This window comes from Schistocerca serialis, chromosome 9, assembly GCF_023864345.2.
Source record: "Schistocerca serialis cubense isolate TAMUIC-IGC-003099 chromosome 9, iqSchSeri2.2, whole genome shotgun sequence".
Lineage (NCBI taxonomy): Eukaryota > Metazoa > Arthropoda > Insecta > Orthoptera > Acrididae > Schistocerca > Schistocerca serialis.
The window spans coordinates 250,909,743-250,923,056 of NC_064646.1; the positions used below are offsets into that span (position 1 = coordinate 250,909,743).

The window sequence follows — 13,314 nt, forward strand, 5'->3', positions numbered from 1 at the left end:
TTTACATTTTACTGTGACTAGTTAAACGTACGCATATGTACATTTATGACAAAAAATTTGAAAATAGTCCTTTACGCCTTAAGTTCATGTTTCCAGTAAAAAGTTGTTGATACAAATTTCGTTTAATTGTTTCACTGTGATATCAGATCACGTAATAATCATGAATTTGAATTAATCATACTTTGTGCAACATTAATGATATAAAGTAAGACATTGAATTTGTGGAAATTATTTTTAGTGTCGTTTTTGTGTAGCGACACGAGACATTCACCTTTGCTGTTGTTCTCACAGGACATAACAGAAATATGACGTAAGGCATAGAGAATATTTGAGTGAAGGATATCTGAACGACATGTCTATTACCAGCGAGGCTGGAATGTGCGTTAGGAATAACTAGGTCGATAGGAAAGACAGAAATAATAATACGGACAACCTTTTATATGTTTTGAGTTGTACTTTATTTATGCACTTCACCTCACACACAAACAACACCGAACAGGCTAAGTAGATAGGTATAGTACAAAAAATAGAAAATCATGAGCAGGTGTGTCGAGTTGTGTGCTTCGGTGAATTTATTTACAGTACATAATTGCCACGTAGAGTAATAGTGGTAGATACGTCTCTGTAACGAGAAGTTTCCATGTCTGAGCCACAGTCCGCTTTATACTAATTGTACGCTCTTCGTATGTCCCCATCCTCCTCCCTCTGGAAGAAAGTGTAGGTAGGGTAAGGTAGGCGAGAAAGAAAGTGAACGGGTTACTTTTTGGGAAAATAAATAGCATCCCAAGTCCTTAGCTAAGTTTCGTCGGGCCTGATGTTCGTAGTTTCGTCACCTACCGCTCTTTGTTGTATGTACTCCGTTTCCAGCCGACCAGGCAATGCTTCCGTGTGGGTCTAAGTACTGGCCGTGCGACGCCGAAGTTTCGACGCAGAAATTAGTTGATGTGTTGTGACTGCTGATGTGATGTGCTTGAGTTAAAGCAAGTGTCTGTTACAGTACAGATGCTTTCAGCATCCTCTTGGTGCAGCTATTGCAAGTATATCTGTATACATGTGTGTGCTTGTGTGCGTGCGTGCGTGTGTGTGTGTGTGTGTGTGTGTGTGTGTGTGCGTGCTTTGGTCGGGTCAGTGTCGAGAAACCCCGCGACAATCGACGCTAGAGTCTACAAGCATCGTTCATGGTGGCGTTTCGCTTACGAGGGCGAGATAGCTACTGTCGGCGAAAACGGAGCTCGTGCGGTTCAGAGGCGGTGTGCGGTAGAGGGTTGCTTATCGGCGCTTGGGCAGGAAGTCACCCTGGGGCTGGAAGCCGTTCCTGTCGGCGACGTAAGTGATGGTGTAGGTCTTGCCGTCGGCGCCGATGAAGGAGTAGCTGCCTCGAACGGCGATGGCTTCATCCTCAGAGCCTTGGTTCTCGATGGTGCCCTGTTCCTGCTGCGAGATGCCGTTGCTGGTGCGGTATCTGAAGCAAACAAGTGTTGTGGTTACTGATTCGGTCGCCATTTATAGACAGCTGCATAAAAGCTAGGTAAAATGTCCTCAGCTCTCAGACGAAGTATGACATCATCATACTTTTAAGATTTCAGTTATGTCTCGAATTTGGTTTGGATTCTGTCTGCCTTTTGGGAGTAGTGCTTTACCAACTGAGCAGCCTAGTTACGTTTAACGGCCCGTCCCGTAGCTTCACTCTGCCAGTTCCCCACTCGTACTTCACGACATCTACAGTTCTCCTGAATGTCTTCCGAAACTCGTTGTTGCAGGAGGAAGCTGATGTTAGAATCATAGCCTACAACTTGATTCACTATGCAGCATCCTGTACATTACTGCATGGTTCAGGGAATGGCAATTGAATCTCAATGTAGACAAGTGTAATGTGCTGCGAATACATAGAAAGATAGATCCCTTATCATTTAGCTACAAAATAGCAGGTCAGCAACTGGAAGCCGTTAATTCCATAAATTATCTGGGAGTACGCATTAGGAGTGAATTAAAATGGAATGATCATATAAAGTTGATCGTTGGTAAAGCAGGTGCAAGACTGAGATTCATTGGAAGAATCCTAAGGAAATGCAATCCGAAAACAAAGGAAGTAGGTTGTAGTACGCTTGTTCGCCAACTGCTTGAATACTGCTCAGCAGTGTGGGATCCGTACCAGATAGGGTTGATAGAAGATATAGAGAAGATCCAACGGAGAGCAGCGCGCTTCGTTACAGGGTCATTTAGTAATCGCGAAAACGTTACGGAGATGATAGATAAACTCCAGTGGAAGACTCTGCAGGACAGACGCTCAGTAGCTCGGTACGGACTTTTGTTAAAGTTTCGAGAACACACCTTCACCGAAGAGTCAACCAGTATATTGCCCCCTCCTACGTATATCTCGCGAAGAGACCATGAGGATAAAATCAGAGAGATTAGAGCCCACACAGAAGCATACCGACAATCCTTCTTTCCACGAACAACACGAGACTGGAATAGAAGGGAGAACCGATAGAGGTACTCAAGGTACCGTCCACCACACACCGTCAGGTGGCTTGCGGAGTATGGGTGTATGTGTACATGTAGAAATGTCTGAAGGATTGCCAGCTCGACCCCTGAGCGTAACAGTGCAGCATCCCTGGATAATTGAGTTCGTATCGTCGTTATAAACCAAGGGCACTGTCAAACCCAGTACTAATCTGAAAGGAAATTTTATAACACCGTACATTCACCATGTATTTTACAGTTCGGGTTGGCGGGTAAATGATAAATTACCACATTGCCCATGCAAAGGACCGCGGTTCGATCCTTGATGAGCCACTGGAATTTTTTCTGTAATTTATCACTACATGCAAATCTTACAACGTTTGTTACGTGATAAATGACGAGTTCCATCGTATTTCGGAGTCCACGTTTAACTGTAGGTCCCCTTATAACTACATGGCTAGGTGAAGTTATAACCACTAACTGCTCCGTGAACTTGCGGTTTTGTGACAGGTTTACGTTTAATGCCTTGATATCAGTAATGTCAAGACGAAGGCTGCAAATTGAGCGTGATTCGCAAACGATGACAATCATTGTAATTAGCTGACTGTGTGGTGAAGCAGTTGCAGTGAAAAAATGGTAACTGTGATTTTGATATAAAAGTATTTTACCAAAATCCGTTCATACAGTTGACTCAGCCGATTACGGTTCATCTTGTTGATATCACTGTCATCAGAAATTGAGTGCTAGCTCAGTCAGAATAGAGTAATAAGTTACAGTCGGTTTTATTTATACAAATATTCCAGCAGTTGTCTACGGTTGTACAAGGAAACCATAAATAACTTCGCACGACCAGACTGGGATGATATTCGCACCTTGTCCCTCGAATGTAGGCACACTATCACTTTGCAATAAAGTTCATTGCAGATAAAAAATTAAAATTTTCGCCTATCTCAAACCTTGGAAGAAAATGCTTCCACTATGATTTAGTGGATAATAAACATCTTATTTTAGTGTGGTAATGAGAGAAGTGTTAACCAGATTGCCAGAATATTACGCTAACTACAGGACATTGGGACTGAATTGTTAGTATTCCCTTATGCAAAACTATAAGTGGTTCCCTTGGCGCTGTCGACTAAACGTAATTGGCAGCTGCCATCATCTTCCCCCTGTTCTTCTTCTCCATCTACGTGGTTCTTTCATAATCTCTTCCCAGCGGCTATTGTTTGGTGCTCTGCACCCTGAAATTAGGTAAGGCCGTCTGTGGGTTACTCTGAAGAGAATAGAAAAACGATCTCTTGAAAGCGAACTCGACGTCTGACATCGCGATATGGCAGTCTGAACATTGTGCAAGAGTGCAGCTCTGGCTGTTTGCAAGACGGTCTGTGTTTCAAACAATTAATCCGCGGGTTATGGGTGGTGTCACAAGAACAATGGGCCATTAGAAGCCCGGTGCTTTCTGTTTCTGTCCGTGCACCCAGTGTTTACGTACTGCTTGATACAACAGCGCAACAAAGCCTCTCAAGCGTAATTCATGCATTTTTCTTTGGCAATAGCATTGGTCGAGCCGATTTTGCGTGCAAACATCATGGTGATGTATCCTTTTCTCCGTATTCCTAAGACAGTCGTTTCTTACAACATTGGACACATTTGTCTACGACTAAAGGTAAAATGAGTAGATTAAAAAACGATACTGTGCCATATATTATGGCTTCTTCCCATTCCACTCAGATATAGAGAATGGGAAGAAAGATAACTTGTATGGTTCTATACGGCGGTGAGTCAATAATTATAAATTTCCACGACAGCAATGTGTAGTCAAATTTTATCATGACGATATGAAAACAGATGCGGGCATAAAGTAACCGTAGAACAACAAATCAGCTAAAGCTATTGACCACAGTGTCATCATCTGTCTCAAGGCGTAACTTCATGCCAGACGGTGGCATTCCTTTTTCCCCGGTCGAAATCTTACCGTATTTATATTCGATGAGCAGTTCCTCAGTCAGTCACTTTACTGTTTTACCTCCAAGGAAAGATTGGGTCACACTAAGACGCTGATCATTTGTGCACTAACCCCAGTTATTTTTAGATTCTGTTCCCAAGGATAGTTCTTATATTTTAGTAAGTACACTGACGCTTGTCTTGTGAAAAAATTGTTTTGCATCCTCCAACGAATGAAATAATGGTGTACCCATTAGTGGTGTCCTCTGTAAACCGGACCCAGAGGCAGAATTCAAGCGGAAGTGTTTCGTAGGCGGTATCATTCATGATCAGTTTCAGTTTTCTAATATTTCACCATTAGGACTCATGAATTGGCACCTACTACGACAGCAGCTACGTTTCTAAATGACAGAGGTATATGTTGTCAGTAAGCACTTGAAATATCATACCTCCGTAATCAGCTAATCTTGTGAACTAAAAACTGTGATCGTAGTACAACCAAACTAGAAAGTGAAACTGTTTTTATAATAAAAGAAAGGCTGTATATGCTTTGACTAAGCCCATAAGTGTACAACGGAGCTGAAATGAAAGTCCTTGTTAGTATCCCAGAAATGTTTCGTAGCTCACATTAATCTTCTCATGTGAATGGAGAGATTGTTCCTCCATAAAATCCATGGTTGATATTCGGCTCGACCAACTCGGTTGTGGAGAACAGATACACATAGAATCGAATCATACACTGTGGGAAAAGTGCTGAATCGAAGGGTTTGAGGTGCGAAGCTACACAAGGATACTGAAAAATATCTGCACTACTAGAAAATATATGAGATGTTTCTCCACAGAGTCGGGGAGTAACGGAATAATTGAAAAACACTATCTAGAAGAAGGAATAATTAGGACACAATACTAGGGGCACACAAATTCCACTAAAGAAATAAACTTATTTATTTAGGGGATATTCTCAACACTCTGTCGGATAGAACAACGATTAAAATATGTATTTTAATCTACAGTGACAACAACAGTAAGAAAATGGCGACTATAGGCTAAAACACATATTTTTTTCTAGTTTCTCAGTAGTTTCGCTGTAAATAGCATTGGGATTGGTGTAGGAGAGAAAATTGTGGAGATCCGCATGAAACTAGTCAGAAATCCGATGGCGAAAAGCGAATTTTAAAGTCTGTTTTATTGTTTCCTTAATTCCTAAGACGTTTCTGGCTCTCAGCGTACTGATATTATGGACAGAAATGAAACACAGCAGTAAATCAGGAAATAAAGAGACGTGACTCTGTTAAGACCAGTGGCAGGTGAGGTGCTTTGGCACCGGCTGTTGCTGAGTATTCGGCTGCCTGGCCCAGGAGGGTCGCGATCGCTGCCCAATTAGCGTTGCCTCCGGGTATCCCGAACGTCTTCGCAGACGGCAGTTAGCGCCACTGACCCGGCGTTGCCCTCTTCAGAGGCATTAAAGACGCTTTCGTAACATGCCTTTCGCTTGTGGCTGAATACTGCTCGCATGTGAAGGTAGTTGCCGGATTTAGCCACTTGTTTGAATAGGAGCAAGGCAAACGAAAATTAGTATTCTATGTAAGTTAGTATTCTATGTAAATTAAGACACCAGGTGTTGTCACAGATGAGAAAACATTGGGGAAGAATCCGAATAATGCCAGTAGTGACTGACTAACGAAGAATGTCTTTGGATCAGAAATTGCTACCTGCAGTCAGTAGGGTGTCGTTTATGGATATTGATAGAAGTCTTTCCATTTACGGCATCTCTGCGAACCACGTATCAATATAGTCTGTATTTATACAAAGTCTATAATGGCTGACTGGATCATCTTTCAGAATTTTCTCCACAGAAAACCCTAAAGCGGTAGGTGCGATTAGACCACAGTTCTCTCCTACATCCAGCACTCGGAAACGTAACATTTTCCTTGTGTCCGTGCCTGCTGGCTGATTTACACTGCAGGTACACTAGCTGCTGCCGTCACATGATTAGCTGACTGGACCACCTGTCGGTTAGTTCTGGATGTGGATCGAGAAAGCTACTCACCCCCAGCTCCAGGGTCCAACACCAATGTTGTCGCTGGTCAGCTCCTCGATGACTGCCGTCCTCGGGTCGGCCTGCTGGGGCCTAGCTGCGCAGATGGCCACCAGGGCTGCGAGAATCAGAACCTGAAACATCCAAATGCCGTGGAGTTAATTACCGACACGAGTGACAAAAAGCTGAATCTTGAGTGGGCGAAATGGCGTATGTTGGACTGCAGTCCCGCGGTAGCCACTATACCTTGTTAACTGGAGTTCACTACGAGCGTGAAATTTAAACGCATTTTGCGTACATGCAAGCGCACATCTGACTGTCCGACAGTTACAGTCAGCACTGCTGAAATGTGAATATCGATGGGCTGACTGATTAGTCGCGTAATAAATGGAAGAGAAAGACCCATAAAGAGAGGGAGAGAGAATTGGAGGGCTCACCTATTCGATCAGATGCATATAATATTACAATTTATATCTACCGAAAACTTGCTTAAATTTTAGAACAGCTGGAATATCGAAAACTGTCTTACCTTATACTATGTATATTACTTTATGGAGGCATGAACGTTTATTGACAGACGTGAAGGGATATTTTAGCTAGTTACCTTTCCCTAACACAAACAGTTGATCAAGAGTTGGAACTATAAGCACTATAAGCAGGTGCTGTTGTCAGGCTAGTGGGATGCGGTTCTTCGACGTTCATTTTGTCGGAGACAGCAGTTGAAGGAATCGGTCGTTGTAGTTTTTGAGGAACCTTGCTAGATACCCTTAGATGAGAATCAGTAAATTTGCACATTGGTCAGACAGGATTCTCGACCTCGTTTCGTAATAACATTTCAGTACGATACGATCCTTCATAGTTTGTCATGTGATTTTCTTTTTATATTATGGAAGGAAAAGTAATAACACACTCTGGTAATTACCAGTAACCGAATGATTTTTATTTATGTCAGGGGTGTGTATCAAAAAATTTTAGGAACGCTAATGATGTGCGGTAATGGACGTAAAAAGCATCAGTGTCCCAGCCGCGTCGTGACGTTGTATCTGTTCCTAAGCAGAAACGATGCCACCACAAACCATCAACGCCTCGCAGTTACGTTATGTGCGAATGAAGGAATTACTTCACTATAATAATGTCGTGTGACTAGAGCCTCCCGTCGGATAGACCGTTCGCCGGGTGCAGGTCTTTCGATTTGACGCCACTTCGGCGACTTGCTCGTCGATGGGGATGAAATGATGATGATTAGGACAACACAACACCCAGTTCCCGAGCGTAGAAAATCTCCGACCCAGCCGGGAATCGGACCCGGGCCCTTAGGATTGACATTTCGTCGCGCTGACCACTCAGCTACCGGGGACGGACAATACTTCACTGAAACGCGCTTTTTAAACCTTTTGTTCTATGTTATCTCCTGACGCCCGTCCACAGTTAATGCTATGCACACTGGTAAATGTATCCTCTTAAGCTTCAGAAGGGATTGTTTACGGTTCTGTAAATGAGAATAGTCACCGGTGATGTCCGATTACGGAAAGGTGTATTTGTCCCTACCGTAAATGCCCCTTTCTCTGTGTACTCGAAACAGATTTTTCATTAAGTACTTTCTACTACATTTATTTCCGTTGTTTCTGTACTTTATTTTGCAGTTATACACCACAAATCCCTTCTGTTAATTTCCATTCGCGGCATATACGTATGCTGATTTCTTCTGGTACCATGTGAACTACAAATTGAGCTACAGTATTCGTTTTAAGTTATGTCAGGCGATGGCCTCGTCCGCTTAAGTTATCTCCTGCCGAAGGCGTAGCCATAGCTCTAACGATAAACTGGATGAAATATTTGGCAGGAACCAAACGGATGGCTTTCACACTTCGCGAATTTCACTCTCTGGTAACGTATCACAAAATGAACAAGGAGAACAGTTAGTAAGTCTAGCAGTACACCAGAATTAGACAACTGAAGTATGTTTCAAATGGACTAATGTTTTCCATTCACATTCAACGAAATGCTGAAGATAACAGTGACTGGCAAGTAACCGCTTCAGTTACGTATGAAAGGTGCCGCATTAGCAATACAACAGATGCAGTTTCGAGGACATGCGGCAGACTCTCGGGACCTTGTTAGATCTGCCTGGTGCTGACATGCTGGGGGCGGATTGTCTCACAGTTAGTGCGGCAGTTATCGTTACTGTCGCCAGCGGGCGCTTCGCCAGTCTCTCAAGTAGGTTCGTGTCGTCACGTGTCCTCGAGACAGCGAGAAGCCGTGCCAACCAGCGGCGAGCCAGGGCAGCTTCCGCATTCATGCCTGGTTCCGTCCCCGGCGTGCGGCGCATTCATTAGCGGCACCAGTGTAGGAGATAGCAGGCATTTACGCCTTAACCTGGACCTCGTCTCGCTCGCACTTTAAACGCTGCGTTGCAGCTGGATATTTGGCTATGGGGAACGAAAAGCGTAATAGCATTGGCCTGTCACTTGAACTGCGTCTCCTCGACCAGAATATCAAGCTGAAGATAAATTCACCCAGTCTGTCACGTTACTCATTAATTTTTTCTTACGCAAATCGGCGTTTCGAACCCTATACTAGCAACACCTTCAGGATTGGTAAGTGTTCCAGTCAACTAAACAGCTGAGCAGCTGAATAGCTGAAAAGTAGAACGGCTTACAAGGAACAGCAGAAGCCTCTGAAGAAGATCCCAGCAGAGCGATCGAAACGTCGATTCGTAAGAAGAAACTGAAGAGGACCATGTTGAGGACTGAGCGCCTAGAAGACTAAACCTCCAATGACCTTCAGATTTACTGAGAATATCGTAGTGTTTGTTATGTACTTCGAATCATACCGGAAGAAGAGATTCAGACCCTATATTCCGTTTCATAGTATTTGCATTCTTTCAGATTTCTCCACTGAACAAGTTCCCTATGATGTAGGGAATAGCTCTGTGTATTTCTAATACCAGGCTTTCGTTACATCCCTGAAAAATAATACCTAGTGGCCTATTAAATCTTCGTCTGGGGCCCGAATCCACGTCTTTACCATCACAGGAACTGTATGTACAATTGTCGACTTGTTCCCTATATGAAAATAATAACAATCAACTACTATTCTCAGCCTATGGTTAGTTCGTAAGGAAGTGCTTTAACGCAATGGGAGTTAACTTGTGTCAAACGGAACTACAGGTAACCAGCTTCAAAAGTGATATATTCACGCTGCGTCTAGAGTGTCAGCATAATGAGCTATAAATTCAATATGTGTTGCAATGCAAAGTGCATGACATCAGCAACGTTACTTATGCCAAAATGTTCCTTGATTCATGTAAAGAAATAAAAAGATACTGAAAGAATTTAAATTTTAACGTCTTCTCCATAACTTGCTAGTAAAAGACGAAGCAGTTTCTCTAATAGAAAAGGGTGGAGACAGTTCTGAATGTGAACTGTATATCGTAGTAACACTGGAAACCTTTGCGCTGAGGGCTTCTAGCTTAGCTGAGAATGGAATGTATGTGGTGTGGATGATGGATCAGTTGCCACCTTTTGTTACAATACAATCCTAGAAGATTTGGTGCCTCAGGACCCTCCGATCTCATTTTATGATGCAACAGATAGATGATCTCCATAGAAAATCGCTAAGGCTTTCAGCGTGTACTAGAATCGGCCGGCTACCGAATGCTGTAACTTGCCTTATTCCAATGACTGTAACTTCTTAATAGCTCTGAACAGCCACAGACGGTATCTAGGTTCACCAAGTTCCACGTGGATAATCAACTGTTTAGACTTAGGGATGAAGCCCTCTTGAAAGGCTGCCCAATTAACCCAGTCGGCCTGATAAAATGCAATAGAACCACAGTAAATCAGAATCAGAACAGCTGGTTTCGGATTTCTCTCGAATAGGAGTTGTATCAGAAGTTTTTCGAAAACTTGTCCTTGTGGAAAAACTCTCCAGGTCTGTTGTTCTAGAAATATTTTGAACACGTTTAAATCTACACGTAATAAGCTATAATCAATGGAAATTGGATATAATTTGGATTTAAGGACGAAGTATACGATTGCAAACTAAGGCACAATGCTGACCCATCTCCGTTAAAAGTTATGTCTGTGACTGAACGCTTAGGAGTCACTGTGGAGGAGTCTAGTTTAAGAATAGAGTTCACAAAAATATTTGAGCAGTCATTCTTCCCTTGCTCAGTTCGCAGTTGAAACTGGAAGAAACCCTAACATGTGATACAATAGTAAGTGTCATCTGCAATACAGTTCTAATTGTTTTGCAGAGTATGCACCCAGATATAAAATGATGGGAGTAACGTAAGTAGTGGGATCTTGATAAGATGAACAGAGTCTATCGTTACAAGTCTAAAATGTGCTAGAAATCGGTGTGTGCAAGAAATGTGGAGCCGATGAAGCGCACACTTACAGTCTTCATGGTTGGTGTTGGTGGTGGTGGTGCTCGCTGACTGGCTGTGGACTGCTGGAACTGCTGAGGTCCTGTGGCTCGCAAAAGCTTTCGGCAGTCTTATATAGGGGTACACCGGCCTGGCCGGCAGACGCATCTCCCCCCCCCCCCCCTTCACCGGCCCGGACGACTCATCTTCAAACGACGCGCGCGACACTCAGCCCATCCCCACCCCTCTCCCCCAACAGCCGGCGCCCGCTTGCGTGCTCTGGAGCCGGCCTCCCCTCCACCACCTGTGCGGTCTCGGCGGGCAACACGTAGCGTACCTTTTGCAGTGCGGAATCCCGCCTGCGGCAACGGCGGTAACCTTTAGCTTGTCCAGCCCGTGGTTCGCAGTGAAAGGGGCCATTGGGTCAGGAGATGCGCTCAGAGTCGGCTCGTGATGACCCCACCAGAGCCGCGCGGGCTCGCGAGTTTCAAGGCCAGCGCGGACAAGGTCCAACCTCGGGACAGAGTGGCCCGGCGAGGCGACACGGCTGGGCCGACGAATCTCTCCTATTAGCGGTTTCGCCGGGGAGGAGTGACTCGCTCATTTGCCTACCGTTATGTCATACACTCATTCGTAACCTAGGAGTGGAAAGTGTATAGTTTCGACAGCGCTGTCGGGTACAGCCTAGAGTTGCGGCTGGTTTTGGACTGGGAATTTTTTAGAAAACAAACGCGGAAACGTTTGTGAAATTGATAGAATACACGTCTCTAGGTGACTCCGTGGAGGTATGTAAAACGAAACAAAATTTACAGAATTTTTAGTGTAATGATGTACAGGGAAAGAAAACATAGCTGGCAAGCAAAAGCTGAACGAACCAAAAATAGTCTTGAAGAGAGGAATGAGGGAAGCGTTCAGTGGCTTTGAAAGTAGAATTTTTTCAAACAATCTGAGAAAAACCCGTAATAGGCTTTGGTCTTACATAAAATGTGTATGTTGCTGTTGTTGTGGTCTTCAGTCCAGAGACTGGTTTGATGCAGCTCTCCATGGTTCAAATGGCTCTCAGCACTATGGGATTTAACTTCCGAGGTCTTCAGTCCCCTAGAACTTAGAACTACTTAAACCTAACTAACCTAGGGACATCACACACATCCATGCCTGAGGCAGGATTCGAACCTGCGACCGTAGCTGTCGCGCGGGCCCAGACTGTAGCGCCTAGAACCGCTCGGCCACCCCGGATGACTAGCTCCTGTGCAAGGTTCTTCATCTCCCATTAGCTACTGCAACCTACATCCTTCTGAATCTGTTTAGTGTATTCATCTCTTGGTCTCCCTCTACGATTTTTACCGTCCACGCTGCCTCCAATACTAAATTTGTGATCCCTTGATGCTTCAGAATATGTCCTACCATGCGATCCCTTCTTCTAGACAAGTTGTGATACAAATTTCTCTTCTCCCTAATTCTATTCAATACCTCCTCATTATTTATCTGATCTACTCATCTCACCTTCAGCATTCTTCTGAAGTACCACATCTCGAAAGCTTCTATTCTCTTCTTGTCTAAACTATTTATCGTCCACGTTTACTTCCATACATGGCTACACTCCATACAAATACTTTCAGAAACGACTTCCTGACACTTAAATCTATACTTGAACAAATTTCTCTTCATCAGAAACCCTTTCCTTGCCATTGCCAATCTACATTTTATATACTCTCTATCTCGACCATCATCGGTTATTTTGCTCCCCAAATAGTAAAACTCATTTATTACTTTAAGCGTCTCATTTCCTAATCTAATTCCTGCACCATCACCCGATCTAATTCGACTACATTCCATTATTCTCGTTTTGCTTCTGTTGATGTTCATATTATATCCTCCTTTCAAGACCCTGTCCATGCCGTTCAGCTGCTCTTCCAAGTCCTTTGCTGTCTCTGACAGAATTACAATGTCATCGGTGAACCTCAAAGTTTTTATTTCTTCTCCATGGATATGATGCATAGACTTATATTACACCTTTATCGTTGACGTAAATCTGTTGTACAATTATGGAACATGTTTTGCGCTCATATTTATGTCGTTTTTGGAAACTAATACAAAAATCATGATGGATTTTGCAAACAAAGATCTTGCGAAATTCAGTTCTCTCTGTTCCCCCATGAGATTTATAGCGCTGTAGACATCTTTGCTCGTGTTGATGCTGTGTTTTTTTGACGTCAGTAAGGCATCTGACACCATCCCGCACTGCCGTTTAGTGAGGGGAAAAAATACGAGCTCGCTGATTTTTGGGCCAGATTCTAGATTTCCATGCAGAAGGAACTCAGCACTTCGCTTTAAACAGAACAAAATCGACAGATGTAAAAGTACACCAGGGAGTTGTGGTGGAACCGTTACTGTTTATATTATTCATAAAAGATCTAGTAAAAAGCGTCGGAAGCTCTTTAAGACTGTTCTCAGATGATGTAGCTGTCTATAACAAACGTCTATAAGAAACTAGCAATCTCAG

At 43.5% G+C, this 13,314-nt stretch overlaps 1 protein-coding gene across 1 annotated transcript; it reads right to left on the minus strand.

Annotated features, from left to right (window-relative positions):
* Positions 1-434: 434 nt before the first annotated feature.
* LOC126418563 (endocuticle structural glycoprotein SgAbd-5-like) lies at positions 435-10,934 on the minus strand. Its single transcript, XM_050085380.1, has 3 exons — positions 10,844-10,934; positions 6,455-6,576; positions 435-1,462 (listed from the first exon to the last, which is right to left on the minus strand). The coding sequence occupies exons 1-3, from the start codon at positions 10,850-10,852 to the stop codon at positions 1,270-1,272; spliced, it is 324 nt and encodes a 107-aa protein (XP_049941337.1). The 5' UTR covers positions 10,853-10,934; the 3' UTR covers positions 435-1,269.
* Between the last annotated feature and the right edge of the window lie 2,380 nt (positions 10,935-13,314).

What these genes read in the sequence shown, in the direction of transcription:
- LOC126418563 (XM_050085380.1), bottom strand. An exon ending in GTTGGACCCTGGAGCTGGGG is followed by an intron (nt 1,463 to 6,454) that starts GTGAGTAGCTTT and finishes TGTTTGCTTCAG; the next exon opens with ATACCGCACCAGCAACGGCA.